This window comes from Oreochromis aureus, linkage group 13 (genome assembly GCF_013358895.1).
Source record: "Oreochromis aureus strain Israel breed Guangdong linkage group 13, ZZ_aureus, whole genome shotgun sequence".
Lineage (NCBI taxonomy): Eukaryota > Metazoa > Chordata > Actinopteri > Cichliformes > Cichlidae > Oreochromis > Oreochromis aureus.
This window is the reverse complement of record NC_052954.1, coordinates 8,025,194-8,045,185: the sequence shown is the minus strand read 5'-3', so window position 1 is coordinate 8,045,185 and position 19,992 is coordinate 8,025,194. Positions and strand designations below refer to the sequence as shown.

At 41.7% G+C, this 19,992-nt stretch overlaps 1 protein-coding gene across 2 annotated transcripts in view; it reads right to left on the bottom strand.

The window, feature by feature from the left end:
- The window catches only part of LOC116318505 (inositol polyphosphate-5-phosphatase A), a 147,267-nt gene that overhangs the window by 49,117 nt on the left and 78,158 nt on the right, over window positions 1-19,992 (bottom strand). For both annotated transcript variants that reach the window (XM_031737515.2, XM_039621383.1), the window contains 4 exons: window positions 10,931-10,994; window positions 9,251-9,354; window positions 1,418-1,470; window positions 474-593 (listed from right to left, as the gene is read on the bottom strand). In XM_031737515.2, the coding sequence (XP_031593375.1) occupies window positions 474-593; window positions 1,418-1,470; window positions 9,251-9,354; window positions 10,931-10,994 (341 nt within the window). The remainder of the gene's footprint in view (window positions 1-473; window positions 594-1,417; window positions 1,471-9,250; window positions 9,355-10,930; window positions 10,995-19,992) is intronic.

Genomic DNA, 19,992 nt, shown 5'->3' with positions numbered 1-19,992 from the left:
TGAGAAGCCCTACTTCCACAGACAGATGTAATCCCACTGGTCTAAGACTGAATCCCACCAAAACCTTCCCCACACCTCTCAGTCTAAGCCTTGATTACAATATCAATACAGGTTTTTGCCATGCAACAGAGAAATGGGATTTGTGACTATCAGCTGCTACCTCAATGCAGATATGCAATTGCTGTTGTTCAAAACAAATTTTATTAGTTTAAAAAAAAAAAAAGTTTCTTAAATCTTTTTATTCCGTCTCAATTTTACAGATAAAAGTCAGTAAACATGAGTGTAAACATCGTGTATAATGAAGGAACCTGTTTTGCAGATTATCTAAAAAATGTGTGGATATCATATGGCTTCCTGCTTTGCAGAAACAGAAATGTTGGGTTATAAATAGACTAAATCTACCTTGATTGAATTCGAGCTAATCAAGACTAAGTAAAAAAGAAAAAAAAGCTGGTGACCAACATCTACTGTACCTGTCTAAAACGTAGGCCAGTGCCTTCTGCCGGGTCCCAGAGTACTCTGATGGGCTTTTCTCCCAGGCCACAAGGTTGGAAGCATCATGGAAAAGGTGGATGTTGACCAGATCAAATGCACTGATGGAGAAAGGTCACATTGTGAGCGATCACTGATTTTTCTAGCACACATATGCATAAGGATACACCCACAAACTCTAATCTGCCTTCTTTCATTTTGTTCTCTCAGAGAAAAACAAGACAGCTCAACATACAGCGATGAACACCTCCCTGCAGATCCTATCTGTGTGTGTGTTTTTTGTTAGCATGGTGCTTGGCAGGGCAACTCAGACAAATTGATCTTATCCCACGGGCTTTATTCTGCAGCGACATCCTGAACAAATGAATACATCCGTAGCTTTGACTGTCTCCGATCTGATCTCCTATTCTTCACCAGCCTCTCTCTCTTTGCCGCTCTTGTCAAACGTCACGCTCCTATTAAATGCTTACCGTTTCAGCTCTTTAGTTCTCATGTCATCCCTCTATTAGATTACAATCCCTATCTTCCACCCCTCAGCCACCTACTCCTCCCCCCATTCCCTAGCTCTGCACGCTGGAAGCAGCGGTGGTATTCATCCTGTACAGGTTCAATTGCATGTAATGTTTTTTGTCATCTGTCATACGCAACTGCTCGAGTAACGTGATTACGTCTAATCGAATCCCTGCTTACTTCTGCAGCGCACTGTCCGGAGAGGATTCGGCTATGTGAGTCGCTCTCTCCGTCTGGCTGCGCTGTCTATGATAACCTCACAGAGTACGACTCCCTGCAGCTCAAGGGTGAAGTCAGACGTGACTGACGTGGCTAGATATTCATCTCTAATCACAGCGATACACTTGTAATGATTCAAGGTTGAACAGTGATGAGGTGGGATGTGTCATTGTGGGGACCTATTAATAAAACTCACCAGTCAGCCATGGCCCATCGAGTTCTGATGAATCCCTTTCTGGACCACTTGCACTGCAGAACAGAGAGACTCAATTTAGCATGACAATTGACAGTGGCGAGGATTTACCACGAGACAAATGAAAGCTATAGAGTCAAATGTTTCACAGTCAAGTGGGAATGTCCATCATCTGGGAGCAGAATTTCTGGTTTCAATTTTTCAGCACTGACTGCTCCACACTCTGCAGCTCAATTTGGACAGACAGACACATTTCATTAAAAAAATCCTGAATTGTGAGCTTTTAAGGCAATTAAACTGTCTAAGTTACTGTATGGGAACGGGCTGTTAATGACTCTATAAATACACATTTAAACATGCGAGCTAATGGATGTACAGTGGTGGAACGTAAGTGTATTGTAGCAAACACTCCACTACATTTCACTAGAAACATCCATACATCCATCCATCCATCCTCTTCCAATAATCCAGGGCTGGGTCACGGGGGCATCAGCCTGAGCAGAGAAACCCAGACCTCCCCAGCCACCTCCTCTAGCTCACCAGAGAACATTAAGGTGTTCTCAGGCCAGCCGAGAGATATAATCTTTCCTCCTCCTTGTAGGACATGCCTGGAACATCTCACCCGAGAGGCATCCTAGCCAGATCTCCGAATCATTTTAACTGGCACCATATACTATACTGTTACCATATAGTTATACCTTTTTTATGTGTTTAAGTTTTCCATCAGCAGTTTTCAAATAAAAAAAAATTGATGCTTTGTTATAAATAAAAATCAGGAAACAGGAAAAAAGAGCTTGACAAGCCAAAACATTACATTAAGCCAATAATAAATGGCCATTGTCTTTCGCCTGTGTATACCAGTCAATCCATTTCATACCTGCTTGGCAACCTTTTCCAGATTTGAACAATCATTTTCAGTAAAACTTTAGGACTAAAGGTGGAGTCCGTCTGAGATCAGTCTGTGATTGAATAGGGTCAAGCTGGCAATTACAGTGGTGGAAATTATGATTTGATTCAATTCTGAATTTTTAAGTTTGCTCACTTAGAAAGAAATGAGCCATCTCAAAAACACATTGCATAAAAGTTAGAAACTGATTTATAACTTTTATGTTATATTAATGTTATATCACTGACTGAAAACTGAAAACCCAGCCACAATTCTGGCTCCCAGAATTCTGCATTTGATGTTTTTTGTTTGAGTTATTTTAATGTAAGCTTGTTTGGCTGAATGTTCAGTATTTTACAAAGTATTTTAATCTATGTAACAAAATATTGATATTTGGTGTTCCTTTATCGATACAATATTGCAACAGAAAATATCGCAACACTACTCTGTCTATATTTTTCCCCCAACCCTAATAAATATGAATAAATGGCTTCAGTTAGAATCCACTGCCTACAAAATTAAGACCAAAGCACTGCATGTTCAATGCAAACACGATTCAACATTAAAACTAACCGGAAAAAAGCCACATGAAGATTCATAGACTTATATGAATATGGAGGACTTGGTCAGTCAACCTGAAACATTCAACGCCATAAAACAAAGAAAGTGGAATGTTATCAGTCTGTTTTTACACTCAGGTAACGTTGAAACTTATACATTTAGGAAAGCTCTTTGAGAAGCCGGCAGCGCGAGGCTGGTTTTAACCAAGCTCACCTCAGCCTGAACACTCAGCGATCCTGACAGGCTTTTATTGAGTGAGCTGGTCATGGAAGTTTTTACATGAAGCAGAAAAATGGGTTTTGACTATCCTGACCAGCTGAAGTTTTTGGTCAAACGGTGAAGAAGACATCGCGGCAGAAAGTAACACGAAGCATACGTTTCTATCTCGATTCATCATTTTAAGTGAGAACGACCACAGAACGGCGGCGTGAGTAGCTCTGTGGAAAAGGATGCTGGGAGACACCAGGTGACAGCTGCAGTGCAGACATCCACCGTGCAGCTGTTTGATCAGATCAAGCTTGTGGGATCTGATCAAACAGCTGCATCTTTCTCAAACAGCACATGATCAAACAGCACATGATCTTTTTCAAACAGCACATGATTCACCATGAAGCTGGTTATTAAATGAGAGACAAATTGATGTTGCGAGTGTTCTCATTCTGAATAAATAAGCCTCTTTCTCACAACCTCTCTCTTTTTTCCTGCCTCTCTCTCTCTCTCTCTCTGTGATACCCCTAATGGGGAGTTAACTGCAGTGATAAATAAACTAATTACGGGCCAGGTCACATAATTACAAATTGACTAATTTTATTTAAAAAGCTCAGATGCAAATTAAAAGCCTAAGAGGTATTTGATTGCGCCTCACATCCTTCAATCTGCATTAGTATAAGATTAACTGTATCAAATTGAATTACATTAGCATACTTGAATTAATCCATAGTGCCTTGGCAGGATGTATGGACCCAATTATAACTTGCTGTCCCCCGAAATTGTGACTTTGAGAGGAGCATATGTAAACAGATATGATATGATCATGCTGTAGCAAAACCGATTGACCTGGCCCTTCAAAATATACCTATATTTTTAACTTAATGACTATATTAAAAAGATAAACAGAAGCAAACAGAAGCAATAAGGCTTATGTAGTCACACACAAAAATGCACTCTGAATAACACATTAGTTTGTTGCACGTTAAATCCATTAGCATGCTGCACATGTTTGTCAATGTAAAGTTGAGGAAAGAAAGTATTAAGAGTATGAGAGGATGAGTAGGGACAAGATGAAGAGCGAGAGGTAGCGGTGGTGGTGGTGGGGGTGGCGGGTGGACTTGCTCAGGACCCATACAAGCACTGACTGCCGCCAGAGACGCTTAATCTCGATTTAATTTAAAGAGCCATTAACTACAATCGCAGCATTAAAATCCATCACTTTCTTGACACCCGGCCCCAGATTGCCCCATTTCCTCCACATATGACTGATTGACCCCCTGCTCCATCGCTCGCTTATAAACACACTCACAGCACACACGAGGGCGCGAACACAGACAACTATCAGAGGGCACGTTTTAAATGCATCACAGCAAACTTTAAAATAATAAGAAAAATAATAATAAAATAATCATCTCTTTATTTCTCTTTATTTTTTGTAGCAGGAGTCCGTGTGAAGTGATTATCTCACAAAATCAATCAGAGCGCAGAAGAAGAAAACGGTGCTCGGCCTATGGGCTGACATGATGACATCACGCTTTGGTTGCGACAGCTGATATTGGAGCGGAGATGATGACACAGATGCTGTCCGGCCCCCATTTAATCTTGTGCTGAGACATCATCATCATCACGCCTCCCTCTCTCCTCCATACACACACACACACACACACACACACACACACACACACACACACAAAAATGCTTTTCCTAAAAGTTTTACTAAGAGTTTTTTTTCTTCTTTTAAAGATATGTTTGCAGAACAGGTCGCATGTGAAACTATTAAATATCAGATATGGCTGCTGTAGTCACTGAAGGGGAGGTTGATAGTGGGAGTCGAAGGGCGACCACAAAAGGTCGCAAGGCTCGCGGTGACATTGGCTGACCTTCCACAGGTCAACGATGGCGTCTCCGCCCGTGACGGTGATGAACGGTGGCTAGGACGGTGGGGTGGGCGGAGGGTCATGTCTGTGGATGCTGGGCAGAGTACAGACAAACTGTTTGTGCAAACGCACGAACAGAAAAAAAAAGATAAACAGTGGGGGTGGAAGAGAAAGTGTCGGATTCACTCAAAACTACGACCGTGGAAAAATATGCTGATATAAAATGTCAGATGTGACACAGTCAGCACACACATACACACACACACACACATACACACACTCCTGCTTCCCGGTCAATCCCCTTTGATTTTTTGACCTTTCTTATATTTCAGCCCCCCCAATAAATAATACTATGTCGGGTTATGTTCAGAAAGAAGGCGGGGCAAAGAAGAGTGCAGGACAGAGTTGAGGGGGGTGACACAAAAGCCCCATGACAGAAATGCACTGTGAGTAATAAGTAATACACACAAACGCTGATTGATTTGAGCCCCCGTAGACAGTCACATTTATCTTTATTCCATCATACGGCGCGGGGTGGGGGGGTGTGGGGGGTATCCAATGGCAGAGGGCCGGTTTACATGACAGGACAGTACATGAAGACATTGTGTACGTGTGTGTGCACTAGAACTACAGAGGGAGTTGCTCTCTTTCGCCACATGCAGCAGTAAATACGCTGAAATTTAAAAAATGCATTCAAAAACCAGGGAAGCAAAATGAAAAGCAGAAAGATGCATTTTGTTCTTTTAACTAATTATTGCAAAAAATAAAAATAACGGTGATTTATTGGTCATTAAAATGTGTTCAGAATTTGGCAAATTGATGATGATTCTTCTCATGAATCATGACACGCTGCTCTCCCCTACATAAGCTGCCTTTATAGGTTAAAAGTATTGGTGTCTGAAACACTTGCACTGTATTTACTTGGTATTGGACTGATACCAAATATTTGCAGTATCGCACAGCACTGCTATCTATGTACAACAAAATGTAAAAAGTGAAAAAAGCTTCAATTTGGCTTTCATTTCGGCATTAGCCCCTCGTTTATGAGCTCCTTGCAGTCTCATGGATCACGCCTGTCACAGAGAACAGCATCTGTGTCACAGGTGTCTTGTCTGGTGATAAATGCCACAGAGCGTTTTACAGGCAATGCCAGTTTAAATGACTTCATCTCCTTAACGTACACATCACACCTATGAATCACGCGTGGCGTTTAAATCATAAGGAGAGAAGCAAGTTAACTTTCAGCGAGGACAGAACTTGAAAGTAATCGCAGCCCCGTATTGCAGCGTGCTACAGGGGGCACTAAAAGGGTATGAAAAGTCAGCACTTTAATGGACACGCTCACGGTGCCAAACAACAAATACAAACTCATACGGATGTTGATCTACAGCCTGCCGCCTATTTTCTTCCTTTCGCTTTCTCTTTTTTTCACCCTCTTCCCTTTACCGTTGTGTAAAACAATCAATAGCAAGGGCACATTAAGGTCTGGGTCGTATACTTTATTTATATAAGGCAATGACAAATCCTTATGATGCAATGGTTTTTGGAGGCATGTATTACCGCACCAAACAAATAAATATATGAATCCCCACCGAGGGGAGGGGGGCAGGGAGATTGACGGAATAATGGGGGGGACGACAAGCCGCCAAATCCATCACCGCGACCTTTTGGAAGAAACAGCATCCGCAATTTTGTCCACTTCCTTCTTATTCAGCATTTCAATTAACGTCCCAACTTCACTCCCCCCAACGCACAAACAGCTATAATTCAAGGCGGGATTTACGGAAAGAAACGACGCTTTGCATATGGAGACGTCGTCACTTAAATGGGAATCGAACAGAAAGTGTGAAAGTGAGTAACTTCAGAACTTTATGATGCCTTTCAGAGCTGAAAGCAGAGCGTGATTTAGGTTAAGTGAGTAATAAGTAAGATTATTGAGAAAAAAAAGACAATGTTGGGCTGGATATCAACTCCGTGAGGTCTGAGCCACTTTTCTTGCTATTGGCTCTGCCTGGTCTGCTTGTGTAAAAATGCTTGTGTAATTTCAGCTCTATAAAATGCAATCAAATTGCATGCCTTAGGTTTTTGAGGACAAGCTAAGCTATACCTGGGCTGCAGGCATATCACATCAAGGTGTTTATTTTAAGCTGCAAAAGCACCTTAAAATAAACACCCTCTAAAAGGGTATAATCACACTGGAAGTGGAAGCAAGCCTCTAGCACTGAGCATCAGAGATAGATCAACTATTATATAATGGTATCATTTATTCACACACTTACTACTTATTACTTTTTTTTATAATGGCGTAGATCAGATTAAAAGAAGTAAGTTGATTAATTAGTGACAAAAAAATTATACAAAATGAAAAATGATATTAAATTTTATATATGTTGTTTTCTGCTTTATGTTTTTGTAATTGTAACTTTTTTCTTTAATGACTGGAAGAAAGGAAGAAAACTAGCCGCAGTGCCTCTCACACAGAACCCTGAATGTAGAGATGGATTCACGGGTGGGACGCACTGAATGGCATTTTGTTTTAAACTAACACAAACACTCCACACTCCCGCCATGATGTCACCAGCTGTGACACATTATTAATGGGGGACGGTAAAGGTAAGCCACAAGCAGAGGAAAGCACACATCTGTCTCTGCTCCCAACCTGAGCGTCGTGCTGTCACTCGAACACCTTCCCCAGAGGATTTGAGACACCTGCCCCCTGTGTCCTTTTTGATGACTTTTAATGATCCACTCCCACATCTCTCACAAGACCTACTCCACACACACCTATCGTGATCCCCTCCCCAAAAAAAGGACCAAAGCAACTGGTTTTGGACTCCCTGTGTGTGGCGTCCTGTCCGGTCCAAGATTCCCGTGTAATAGGATTCCTCAAAGCTGCAGATGGATGGCAAATCTAGGCGGTTTCATCTACTAAAAGAGGGCATAAATCATGAGCGGAGGAAGCGGGGACGAGGCAGGGGTTATCACCAGTCTGCCTCCCTCGTGAGAGCTTTGCATTAAAGCATTAGTGAAATTAATTCATCTTTCATAAGAGGTTTGAGCAGTATCTGTGATCTATGATAACAACCAATTTCTCACTACGGAGGGGCCGGAGGAGGGAGGGAGGCAGGCACGGAGGGGGGGACAGGGGGGAGAAAAAAAAATACTCTGCGACCCTGATAGACTACACAAATCTGCTCTTTTTAAATGGGCTAACATTATCTGGAGTGCTGCTCTCTGGAGCATCATCCCAGATTCATATCCCAGCCGGGAAAGAGGCATAAATCACCAGGCAAAACTTTTCTCATCTGTACACCCCCCCCCCCCCCACACACACACACCTACCTACACGGCACATACGCATGCATGCACGCACGCACACACTTCTTTTCTCTCTACATCACTCCCATCATCCTTCTCAGCGTACGCCGTGCCAGCTCTGTTGTGCCGGTTTTCTTTGCTTGTCCTGTTAAATGCAGAACAATGCTTCGCTGCAATCATTTTAAATGGCTTTGCGCCTCAATCAGTGTAATTGGTTTTAGATCATCTCTGGAACGGGAGAGAGGAAAAAACCTGAAGTTGTTTAGGTATGTATGTGTGTGTGTCTACGGTGGCTAAGGGTAGGCAGATAGGTGGGTGGGTTGAAGGGGGTTGAAGGGGGTTGGAGGGGGTGGGGGGTCCTGCAGTGTGTGAAAGAGACGGAAATTGGGGGGAAGTGTGTGAAGGGGGCCGTATCCATCTGTTTTGCATATATTTGCGGAGGCGGCCGCCGGAGCATGGTTGACAGATGAGTGGGGAGTGCGGGGATGACACACGGGCGGTCGTGCTCTTTATTACTATATCAGCACAGATATGCTCGGCGCCCAGCTCCCGTCTGACGGCGCACCACACATCGAAACCAGAAAACTGAACACAGGCGGCGTGGGCAGGGAACTGCTCCACGGGACACGGGAAACACAACAAGGACTTTTTCTCTTTGAATTCTTTGTGCTGATTTGTCTTTAGATCAGGAAACTGGGTTTCCCTGAAGTAGGGGGAAAAATCTGACTGTAAAAACAAAAAGCAATAAAAACTCCAAAGGAAATAAGCAAACCAAATATATAAATATTCAGGTCTGTATTGGATATGCATAAAAAATGCAACAAATTGATGTATACACAGTACATAACAATAAGTGGGATTTAACACATCAAGAAATACAAATTTTGACCACACATAACCTTCCACTGTAAATAAAACATCTGTCAGCCGGCATCTCGAGGGAAAGGCTGTCAGCCAATCGTGTGTGTTTATTACAAAACCCACCTCGGGAAAGTAGTCCTGTGGAAACTTCGCCTTCTCCAGTGTGGGTGTGCTTTCTAGTGTCTCTGAGCAGGTTTCCTTCCCGACCACCTTTCTAAATTTCTTGGCTGAAGAGGAAGGGAGGTTGACAGTGATGAAGGGAGAAGCAGAGAAAAACACACACTGTTACAACCACAGGTTCTTTTTTTAACACTGTGTGAGTGAAGTGTGAGTCTGAATCTTCTAATTGCACTGATTCTTAAAGCTATTTCAGCTTCATCAGACAACTGCCCCACCTGCTGGTCAGAATGAGGAATGCCTGCACTCGGATGAGGAGGAAAGACTGAGACGTAAAGTGAGTAAATGCCTGTCTTTGATATCATTGGATCACTGTAGTGGATTAAATGTTGTAGATTTAAAAACATTCAAGACCTACTTTTGGTTATTTCCATCAATGCAGTCCCTGAATTTTCATTATATTCTGTCATAAGCCGTGTGTACACTTATATTGATAAATGTTGATGTTAAAAATGGTCAAAGTTTACAATAATGATGTCAGTTTATGTAGAAATTCAGTCTTTACACTGCTCTGAATACTCTGTTTCACAGTATTTTTTAACTCTTGGCTCTGTATGGGGTCATAGAAGGGTTCATTCTTTATATGGTCACCACAGGCACCCAACACCTCTTTAAATCTTTAGTTTGCGAGGGGCAGCCAATCAGAAGAAAGGTGACTTAAAGTCAGCTAAAGTGATTTTTTTCAGGCAGGTGATGATGATGTCTCTCCTAAGCCCAGTTAAGGCCTTACTATGAATGATGCAAGGCAACTATAGGAGAGTCAAAGTACAAAGATGTAGCATTGGATATGAGAATAACAGGCTCCTCTTCACCCTCCTCCACATCTACACCACCCAGGGTTAGGTTATTTTAATCTGTTAGGAATTCCTGAATGGAAAATCTTTTAATAGAAAAATTCACTTGAAGTCTTCTGCTAAGTTTCAGAAAATTTGTCTGAAAGTTTGCATGTAGCTAAAATAGTCCCAGCCCAACTGGACAGGCCACCAGTTCAGAGATCAGAAGATTTTATTATTTACATTTCGTGCTCAAACTAAAATTGAGAACTGCATCTTAAAAGCATGGAGACTGCTAAAACAAATTATGCCCGATTAGCTGCTAATGTACAAACATCTGCAGATGCCCGGTACTGTGATTTTAAATCAAATCTTAATGTGTGTGCACATGGGTACATGAATGCGCCTCTGCTCTCTCTTGTGACCCCTCCCCTTCCTTCGCCCTGTCCTTCACTGGGGTAACTGGTGCTAATGCTGACTTGGGTCTAATAGGAAGCGAGGCGCCTCCACATCTATATCCCCTCTTTAATTAGCGTGGTCACCGGCCCCCTGGGCCCTCTGACACTGCAGGCTGATGAGACGGCCGTAACTGTCCAATAACCTGCTGCACACCATTACTGTAGGCCTGAAATCGTATGAATTAAATCCTAATATTTATAAGCATTACCATTCTGTCCCGCTCCCTTTACATTATCCTCAAAGCCAATCACAGCCCACTGCTTTTGATGGAAGCAGGAATAGCCTGCAAACGGTCGCATGTGATATGCAGGAATGTGATAAAGGGGCATGCAGGGATGATAGTGGTCATGATGTATGTGTGTCATGTGATGCAGAGAGGTGGGGTGGGGCTCACCTTTGAAATCAAACTGTTGGATGTTTTTCAAAGAGTCGTGGATAAAGTATAAACTTCCAAGAGCCTGCAAGAGAAGAAGACTTTTTTAAAGACATTTATTTATCGACTGGATCATTTCTAACTTTTTGTTTTGTTTTGTAAGGAGCTAAAACTCCTTCAAAAGCTTTTCACACCGTCAGTGTTTAAAGGACTGACCTGATGTGCAAATGCCTAATAAACTGCGCTGAAAGCAAAGCCAGCGCAGATCTTCCACACTCCACAGCACACTCCACAAACACTACACACACACCATCCGGCTACACAACAACAGGTGCACCGTGCTCTGGTACAGTACGCTTGCAGCGCGGCCTCTGTGCACCCTATTCTGGAGTCTTCTAACGTGACGAGTCAACAATTTGAGCTTTCAAAGGACACATTCAGATGGACTTTTCAATGAGCAAAGATCAACTTCAATAGGCTTAAAATCTTAATTTTCCCTGTGAACAATCAGGAAACTTTCCCAGTCGGTGGACGAGCCAATCAAAGTCTGTGGGAAGAAGTGAGAGTCGTGCAGAGGGGGATTTGATGCGGTTCACAGTCCGCTACACTGCTTTTCTGTTGGCCTCTTTACATTTAGGGCAAATCGAGGCAAAGCTCGAGCTCAATCCCCTGTGTCTTTGAGATAGCAGACCTTTGATTTAGGATAATTCCGAGTCTCCTTTTTCCCCCTCAAAACAGAGCCAGAGAGCGGAGCGGAGCTTCAGCTATGAAGACCAGAGCAACCAGATTAAAACGTAAGTGAGTAGAGGGAGAAAACTATTGCAAAAGAGTGAGAAAGATAAGAGCGAATGTACAGGAAATGATAGATGAATAATGGTGGATGTGACAGAAGGAAGAAGGAGAAGATATCAGAAGAGAGGGGGTGAGGGGGGGGGCTCAAGGCATGATCTTTTCACGTTTTTTTCCGCACTCTTTCCAACACGCTGGGAGCGAGTTTGGGCCCGGCCTGGCCTCTGCATTATTTATGAGCGCCCGGCACATCTTGAGATTAAACATTTGCTGATTTGTCAAAAGCACAAACACGAGGTCCTGCCCATCTCCTTGACATATAAGTTCAGCCGACAGAAAACACTGTCGCACATTTAATTGATGAGAACCGCGCTTGGTGACCCGAACCGCCGCCGTCGCCGCGCTCCCCTCCCTCCCGTCAATCCTTCTCCTGCTCAGACGGAGGCAAAAAGGAGGAGGGGGTGGGGGGGTGCATATGAGAGGGGACAGCGTTGGGCGAAGGCAGGACTCAAGGTCGCAGCTTCCCATTGCGAGAGGACAGCTTCCAGGAAGGCCCCCCTACACTTATTTGTGCTCACTTGTCTTTATGTTCTCTTTCACCTTAAAGTGCCAACAACGGGCCTGGACACAGAGATGGATAGGAAAGCAGGGCCAGGGAGGCATAAAGGTGCCATTTGTCAAAATGGTGCCACTATGCTAACTGCTGCTGTTTGTGTGAATATTTCACAGAGTAGAGGAGTGAAAAGACCATTATGCTGTATTATTGTGATATATTTCCTTTCACAAAAAAAGGGAAATTTTTCTTTTTTATTACAAATTACAAATTAATTTGCAGCTGCATTTTTTGTTCTATTCCCTGCCAGGTCAAAGTGCCTCTTACTGCTAGATTAACTGAAAATTAACAGACAAGAATGTTAGCAAGTCAAGTAACTCTTTTACCAGGAAAAACTGAAAAAACAGATGGCAAACATAAGTCTATGTTTGTCATCTGTTCAAGTAGAGCATTTTCTACTATAATAATGAGTTTTATTTTATTTTTTTTAAACCCAAACCTTAATCATTTCAGGGGGACTGTGATGGGCAGTGTCTCTGATTTTAAAGCCTGAACCAAAAAATAATTGCTAGAAAATTAGATTTTTTTTAAAACCTTTGACAAATTAAAAAGAAAATTATAAATGTGCATATATTTGTTTCCATTTATATCATTTTTGCTACATTTGGTATTTTTATTTTTCAGGACAAACACACACACACACACACACACACACACACACATTGATGTGGTAGAGGTCTCAAAAACTCACACAAACTCAAATACGATACACTTGGTGTTAAAAGGTTAAATAAATAATTAGTAATTAACCATTTTGTGTAGCTCATCCAAACATAAAAGTAAAAAATAAACTTTATAATAAAGATTTTATAATAAGAAGAAGAATAATCTAAACTTTACTTTCTTTAAAAAAAACCCAAACTGTCCTTTTCAGCTGAAGCTGATACCTCCACTTGCCCCCAGCGCCTGTGACTACCAGATATAAAATTAATATGACATCAAACAAACCCGCATGAATCAATTATCAAATAAATTATAAACAACTATGCTTAAGTGGCTATCCGTGTAATCGCAAAAATCTACTTAACCCTCAACCCTAATAAATATTCATCTGACACTGGGGTTCAGATCCCAGCAGCAGCTGCCGGGCTCCCTCTCCTCTCCTCTGCCTGCCTGCCTCCCTCCCGCACTCTCCATGAAGAAGCTATTATATTAGCGGGGCGCAATTAATCCATTTGTCTCTTTACATGACAGGCTCAAAATATTCATTAGGGCTGGACTGCGCTGACAGGCCATGCTTATCTTTTACCAGTAGCTTTACAATGGCCTGTGTCAAACGTATGTTTGTCACGTCCCTCTTTATTGATTAGCTGCCAGATTCACTTGAAATAATTAAAAGTATATTTTACATATTTATAAACCCCACTGCCACAGTGGCTACTTAATTTTCCATTAGTAAAATGCAGTCTATTAAGTGCACCATGAGGTCCGCAGGGGGAGGTAAGGGGGAAATGAGTAATCACTATAATTGTAGACAGAAAGACAATAACCGCGCCATAAAAGCTGGGGTTTTATGACTCGATCTGGCAATGCTATCTCTTATCACAAGTCCTATTGGCTGCACCACTCACAGATAAGGGCGCACTGACACCGCGGCGGCTGGGCTCGCGCTCTCTCCGTGCACGTGTGCGAGTGCGGTTGACATTTCCAGAACCCCCACCCCCCCTACCGACCCGCCACCCAGCAGATACGGCCTGAACAAGTCCCAATAGACTGGCTGGTGGAAAATAGAGACTTGAGAGCGGCAGTACATAGCCTGCATACTTTGCTCTGCTGAATGCTTTATCGATACCGAGGGCTGCAAAAATTAGTTCTGGCTCGTGAAGAGAAGCAGGAATTCTGTGACCTCTGAATAGATTTTCTGCGTTTAATGTGAAAAATGAGCCATAAAGCAAACATAAAAGTAATAATTTTTCTTCAAGGTCTCACCTCCAATCTGTGCTAAGGGAGAGTGGGCCAGTCCCCAGGAGAGCTGACACATACACACTCCGGTGTCATCGCTGTATAGCTTCAGAGGGTAATGCTCTGCTGTCTCTCGGACACTGTAGTGCAGCTCGTGGGTTTGTAGAGGACGGCGATGAGAGCATGCGAGCAGTACGGGTGTTAATTAGAAAGCAGGTGATGCATCAAGTGTTTATTGTGCATTACTGCTTCTTGTGGCAATAGAAGTTAGTGATTCACATCTGTGGATGAGGACTGTCCATAAAAGGGTGGATTTACTGCTCTTTGGGCCCTTGTGGTTTTTTTGTTTTTTTTATGCCAATGGCCTCTAGGGCTGAACCACCAAGGTGCAGTGCCAAAAACTTCATTTCCTGATGGATCATTTGAAACTGGCCCCAAAAGTGTTGGTTGAAAAAATTGTGATTATTTTAAAATAATTTACACATTTGGACTTTGTTAAAGCTTTCATGCATGCAGCTTCCTGACCAGGCCTGGTATCATTAGCTGACTGTGCTGGTCCCCGGTCTGTATCCAGGGTTTTTCAGCAGTTTTATTGTTTGTCGTTAAAAAGGTTTTTCATTATTGTTTATCCTCCTGTGTGTCATCACAATCAACTTCCTAAGTGCATATGTCATCGCTGGTTTACCTCCCTGTGTACTGGTTTATTTGGACTCAGTTTGGGACGTGTTGTTTGTTGGTGTTTAGTTGTGTGACTCAACCTTATTAAAAGGCTTCTTTAGTTCATTCAGTTTGTGCCCTGTGCCTGTGATTGGGTCCTCTGCTCTCCAACACTCCACAACACATGACAGCTGACTACTCCACTTGTTCACATGTGGTCAGTTCTGGCTTTTAAAAACACAGACACAAGAACAACAACAACATAGTGGTGGCCAAACGCTGTCACTGAAGCTTAAAAGTAGAGCTGGAACAACGTAGGATTTTTAAGATTATTTTAGTAATTGAGAATTCTATTGATTACTCCATCAATTGAGTAATTAAATATATGTTTGTTTTATTAATGTGCCATAATAAATGTTCAAAACAGAAAAATTACAGGTCTTTTAAAATTAACTGCTCATTGCAGTGTCTAGAAAGGAAATCAATGTTTTTGAACTTCAAACAGCATTGTACATGCCATTTTGAAATAAAAATGTTCAAAAATAAGTATATAATCTCAATTACATTAGTTTCAAATACAATAAGGTAGACAATCTCAACTACGACATAAAAAACATTACCTTTACTCTGTCTTCTTGGAAGGCTTTAAACATTAACGGGAGGCAAAAATAGTTCTGATAGTATTTTATTGTGTGCTAGTGAATGAGTGTGTTTTTGTAAGCCTTTAAAGGACCATGTGGTGGTTGCACATTGAATAACATTCTGATGATGTAAATTTTAATTAAGGTTATAATAATAATGAAAGAGTCCAACCTTTATTTTTTTTTATTATTATATATTAGTTAAAATCATATTTTATATCATTTCACATTAAATGGGGAAAATAATGTCTGGCTCCATGTTAAATTATGACAACATCGTCGTCATTGCTGCTGTTGTGCTCTCAGTCTTTTTGTGTAAACACCGAGGCCTGCCTGGGATTAACTTTTTACTCACAGGCGTGCTCCGGGCGTCTGTTTTTAGAGTAAATGTGGGTGAAACTTACGTGTTTACATGGTGACGACAAAGTTTAAATGAAGAATCAAAGCAAAAAATTTTTTAGAATCAAGTTGAATGTGAAATTTGTTTTTTTACACTGACTGACTATGTTGTACTCCAAACATGTTGCCAACAAGGAAATTGTGTGCCCTCTGGTGGACAAACGATGTAACGTCGACATTCATATCATAGTTGAAGGTTTCTCCCATATACTCTTTACTTTTTTCATTTTTAGTTTTCGGGCATTACAAATGTCCCAAGATATGAACATATAGCGCACATTGGCCTGCTGATAATTTAGTGCACAGTCCAGAAGCTAACTACGTACATGCATGCCATCTTTTGGATACAGTCTATAAACCGAAGTCTTTATAGCACATTTTTATAGTTTTTATTCTTTTCTTTTAGTATTCCAATACCATTTTTTTCTGTAACACTGCAGCTCACTCTGTCTCATTTTAGACTGCAGTTGTAATTCTGGCCTATTTCAAGCTTAAAACGCAGCTTCTCACAACTAAAGTCTTGTTTTTTGTTATTTGGGAGTCATTCCTTCACTGATAAGATTGTACCATAAATACTTGAAGAATTTATGAATTGTGGGAACATAACAACATCAAGGCCATGACAGAGGTTACAAACAAGCCACAAGTTACGCCAAAGCACTAAACCATTTTATTAGGAGGAAAAACAGAGTGTTAGTGTGCTTTGTTGGAATTCCTCAGTGCAAAGGAGGACTGGATGCGTGTGAGGGCTGAAGTGACTGACCTATTAATCCATTAGTCAATCCACAGAAAACCATGTGGCAACAATTTTAAGTAAGCTTGGTTAATAAAACTTGTTTGGTTTGGTTGTCTCGTATCCTGAATGCTCGTCTTCCCTTAAAATACTCCCTTAAAATAACTAGGCAAGTACAAAATTATTATGAAGGTGAAAATAATACTGCCTTTTATTAGAGCATAATAATCCTATAAAGTGATGACACTTGCCCTGTAATGAGGGTTATCTGTCTGTGGGCTACAAGCTTGTTCCAGCCACCTGCAGAGAAATATCTCCTCAGAGTTTTCCGTGGCATTTTGCCTTCTGGAGAGCACAGACAAGAATGGGCTGTTTTCCAGTTTATATCTCATTGCTCAGAAATCCCTGGAGCCCCCCGCATCTGACAAATCACGAATGATGCCACACGTCCACACAAACCTGCACGCAGAATCATAACCCCCAAAAACAACTCACAAATGTGTACACACACACACACACACACACACACACACACACACACACACACAGTCTTATCGGAAAGGTCAATCAGATATGCTGTCATGAAGAAATGGTGTTGCAATACATCAGGCACACATGCTAGCCCCACACAGCTTAGAGAAGGAAGCAGAGACATAAGCTCTGACTAATAGGTACATGATATCCCCATTAATCACTAAACTCTAACATTTATACATGGCTAAATCGTAAACACACTGAATCAAAGTGCAAAAGGCAAATCCATTAGTAGACAATAGAACTGCATGCTGTGTGCTCTAACAGCTACTGGATTTAGGAATTGACAGATCTTTTTCAAGATCAGCCCTCCACATCCCAGCGAGGGACCCATTGATATGCAGGATCCAGAACTAAAAGAGGCACCTTCATAGGAGCCTCTCTGCACAAACCTCCAATACTGCACAAACAGCCTGTTTGTCATCGCCGGCGAAGAAAACACCCCGGCACAAAAGTGAGAGGCATCAATAGAGGTGGCTTGCTTTTTCTTTTTTTTTTCAGCCTGGAGATACAGATGGAGAAGTATTTTCTACCCCTCCTCAGCCCGCCGCCCACCCCGGGCTGCCATATGTGTTTGCCAAGGCCCTCTCCCAGTGCCATTGATTGAGTATTCAGAGTATTGAGCCACAGTGTCTATTATTCATCAGCTGCCTGGAAGGCCTGACTGGATACACAGACAAAACTCTCATTAAAACTTCCTCTGTCACTTCCTGTGATTTGAAAGCGGCTCGAGTGTTGGAGCCATCCGTCACGTCCCGAAGAAGCCCTTGTCTCTGGGATGTGTGTGCTGGGGACCATAGGTAAGGGACGCAGGCAAGGAATTAGGCTGTTCACAGATATATTTAGAGGAAGCACGTTAATGTAAATTTATTTACTTATTTTACAGTAATTAAGATTTAAGTTAAGCTTACTCTCCCTTAATGCTCTTCCGCTTCTCCTGGGAGGGAAATCATGTGCGAGCTCTGCTAGAAAATTGGTTTACAGGGCAAAGCAGGACCAGTATTGATCCCTTAGAATTAAAAGAGGAACCACAGATCTTTGATTCAGATTCTGGCAGTGCACCTGAAACTCATTTCGACTGCTTATACAGCTACAGTAAGTAATGAGGATAATAATGAGTAATAGGGACATTCGTTCCCTGGGCAGGTTTTTGGATAATTAGCATTCTCGCTCGCAGCTGTGATCTGCGATTTCAAGCAAAACTTCAGTTGTGAAAAACGACTGAATGGTTCGTTGGGTAGGTATGTAGGTAAGAAGGCACTTTACTAATCCCACAGGGAAATTGTTGTGTTACAGTAGCAGGATAAAGAATAAAAATAGCACAGCAGTGAAACACAGTTAAAGTAAAAGTGCCACAGGTGCATAGTGAGGACCTTATACTCTAAGATTTAACTTAATGAATTATTTGGGACAGCTCTATTAAAATATGCCAACCAAAGCACACTAGTAGTGTGTAATGTAAAGACGGCCTAAAACAGAGTTTTATTTGTAAACCAAGTTATTTAAAGTAAAATAAAAGTAAAAATAAGATGGCAGATCTCTAACTGTAGGTATTGTAATCTATTTGAAACATTTAATTCCTAAACTAGAGCATAAACCTGTTACAAGTTTACTTCAATTTCACTAAGACACATTAAACTAATAACAAAGCTCATATTTGAACTATTTAAGCAAAAGTTTGGGTAATCAAAATAATAACAGGCTTCATCCTCCGACACGAAATGTGACGTGACGGTGTCGGACATATCGCCGTATTACTTTTCCTGCATTTCCCAATTTCAGGCATTTATTGATCGTCTACTTCAAGTAAGCCCCCCGCCTCTGCACGGATCAGTTATGATACCTGTATTTTAGCGCTGTTGACTCAAAGCTTTTGGCAGAGTGTTTCCGGGCTTCCACTTCATTATTCTAAAATCTCCCAGAATGCAGAGCGACACACGCTCATGATTGATCTCGAAACCACTGATTTTATTTTCTTTTGAAGAAAGTATTATGGATGGGTCTAAACAAGGCATAATTGGCCAAACCCACGGCAGTGCCTGACCTGCCAACAATCCAGACCCACTCCCAAGGTTGGCTGCCTCCCTGGGAAATATTGTGCATTAATTTCATTTAGTCTCCCCTCCAACATTCAATGGTAGAAGTTAATTAAATTGCTTGTCCATTGTGTTCATCCACTTACAAAGTTAATGATATTGTGCCGGGGAATTAAAGAGCGTTTTATAAAGCGCACGGGATGGGAGCTGGCAGGCACTACATTGCCCGGTTGAACCCTGTCAGTCGGCGGGCTTCTGGACCCCCTAATTAGCGGTGAAATGGATGCTTCCATCTGCCAATTTCCTGCCACGCTCATCAGTCGTGCAGTCGCTCCTCTAACCTGCCTGGCATAGGGGTCTAAAGCAATAAAACCATCACAGCAATGACATTCAACAAAAAAAGAAAAGTGAATACGCGTCTACATGATATGACTCAGACTTTAAAAGAGCTACTTTATAATGCTGCGTTTTTGTTTTTTTGTGCTCCAGACCACACCATTGGCTGGTTCAGCATAATCCTGATGGAAGACTTTGATAACTTTGTTAAAAAATGTTCGATACACACAGTAATAGCACCTTGCTTTTATTTTTATACAGAGTGGTTTGAATAAATGTCTTCTGATAAAACAATAAGAAAGAAATGATGCACATTTTGATCCAATGCACGCTCTAAAACTTATTGAAAAAACCAAAAAAATACCTCGGTGCACTTCTAATTAAAGGAAAACGTCTGAATTTGAAAGCGTCATTTCTGCCCTGTCCCCAGTTTCCAGTAAAGG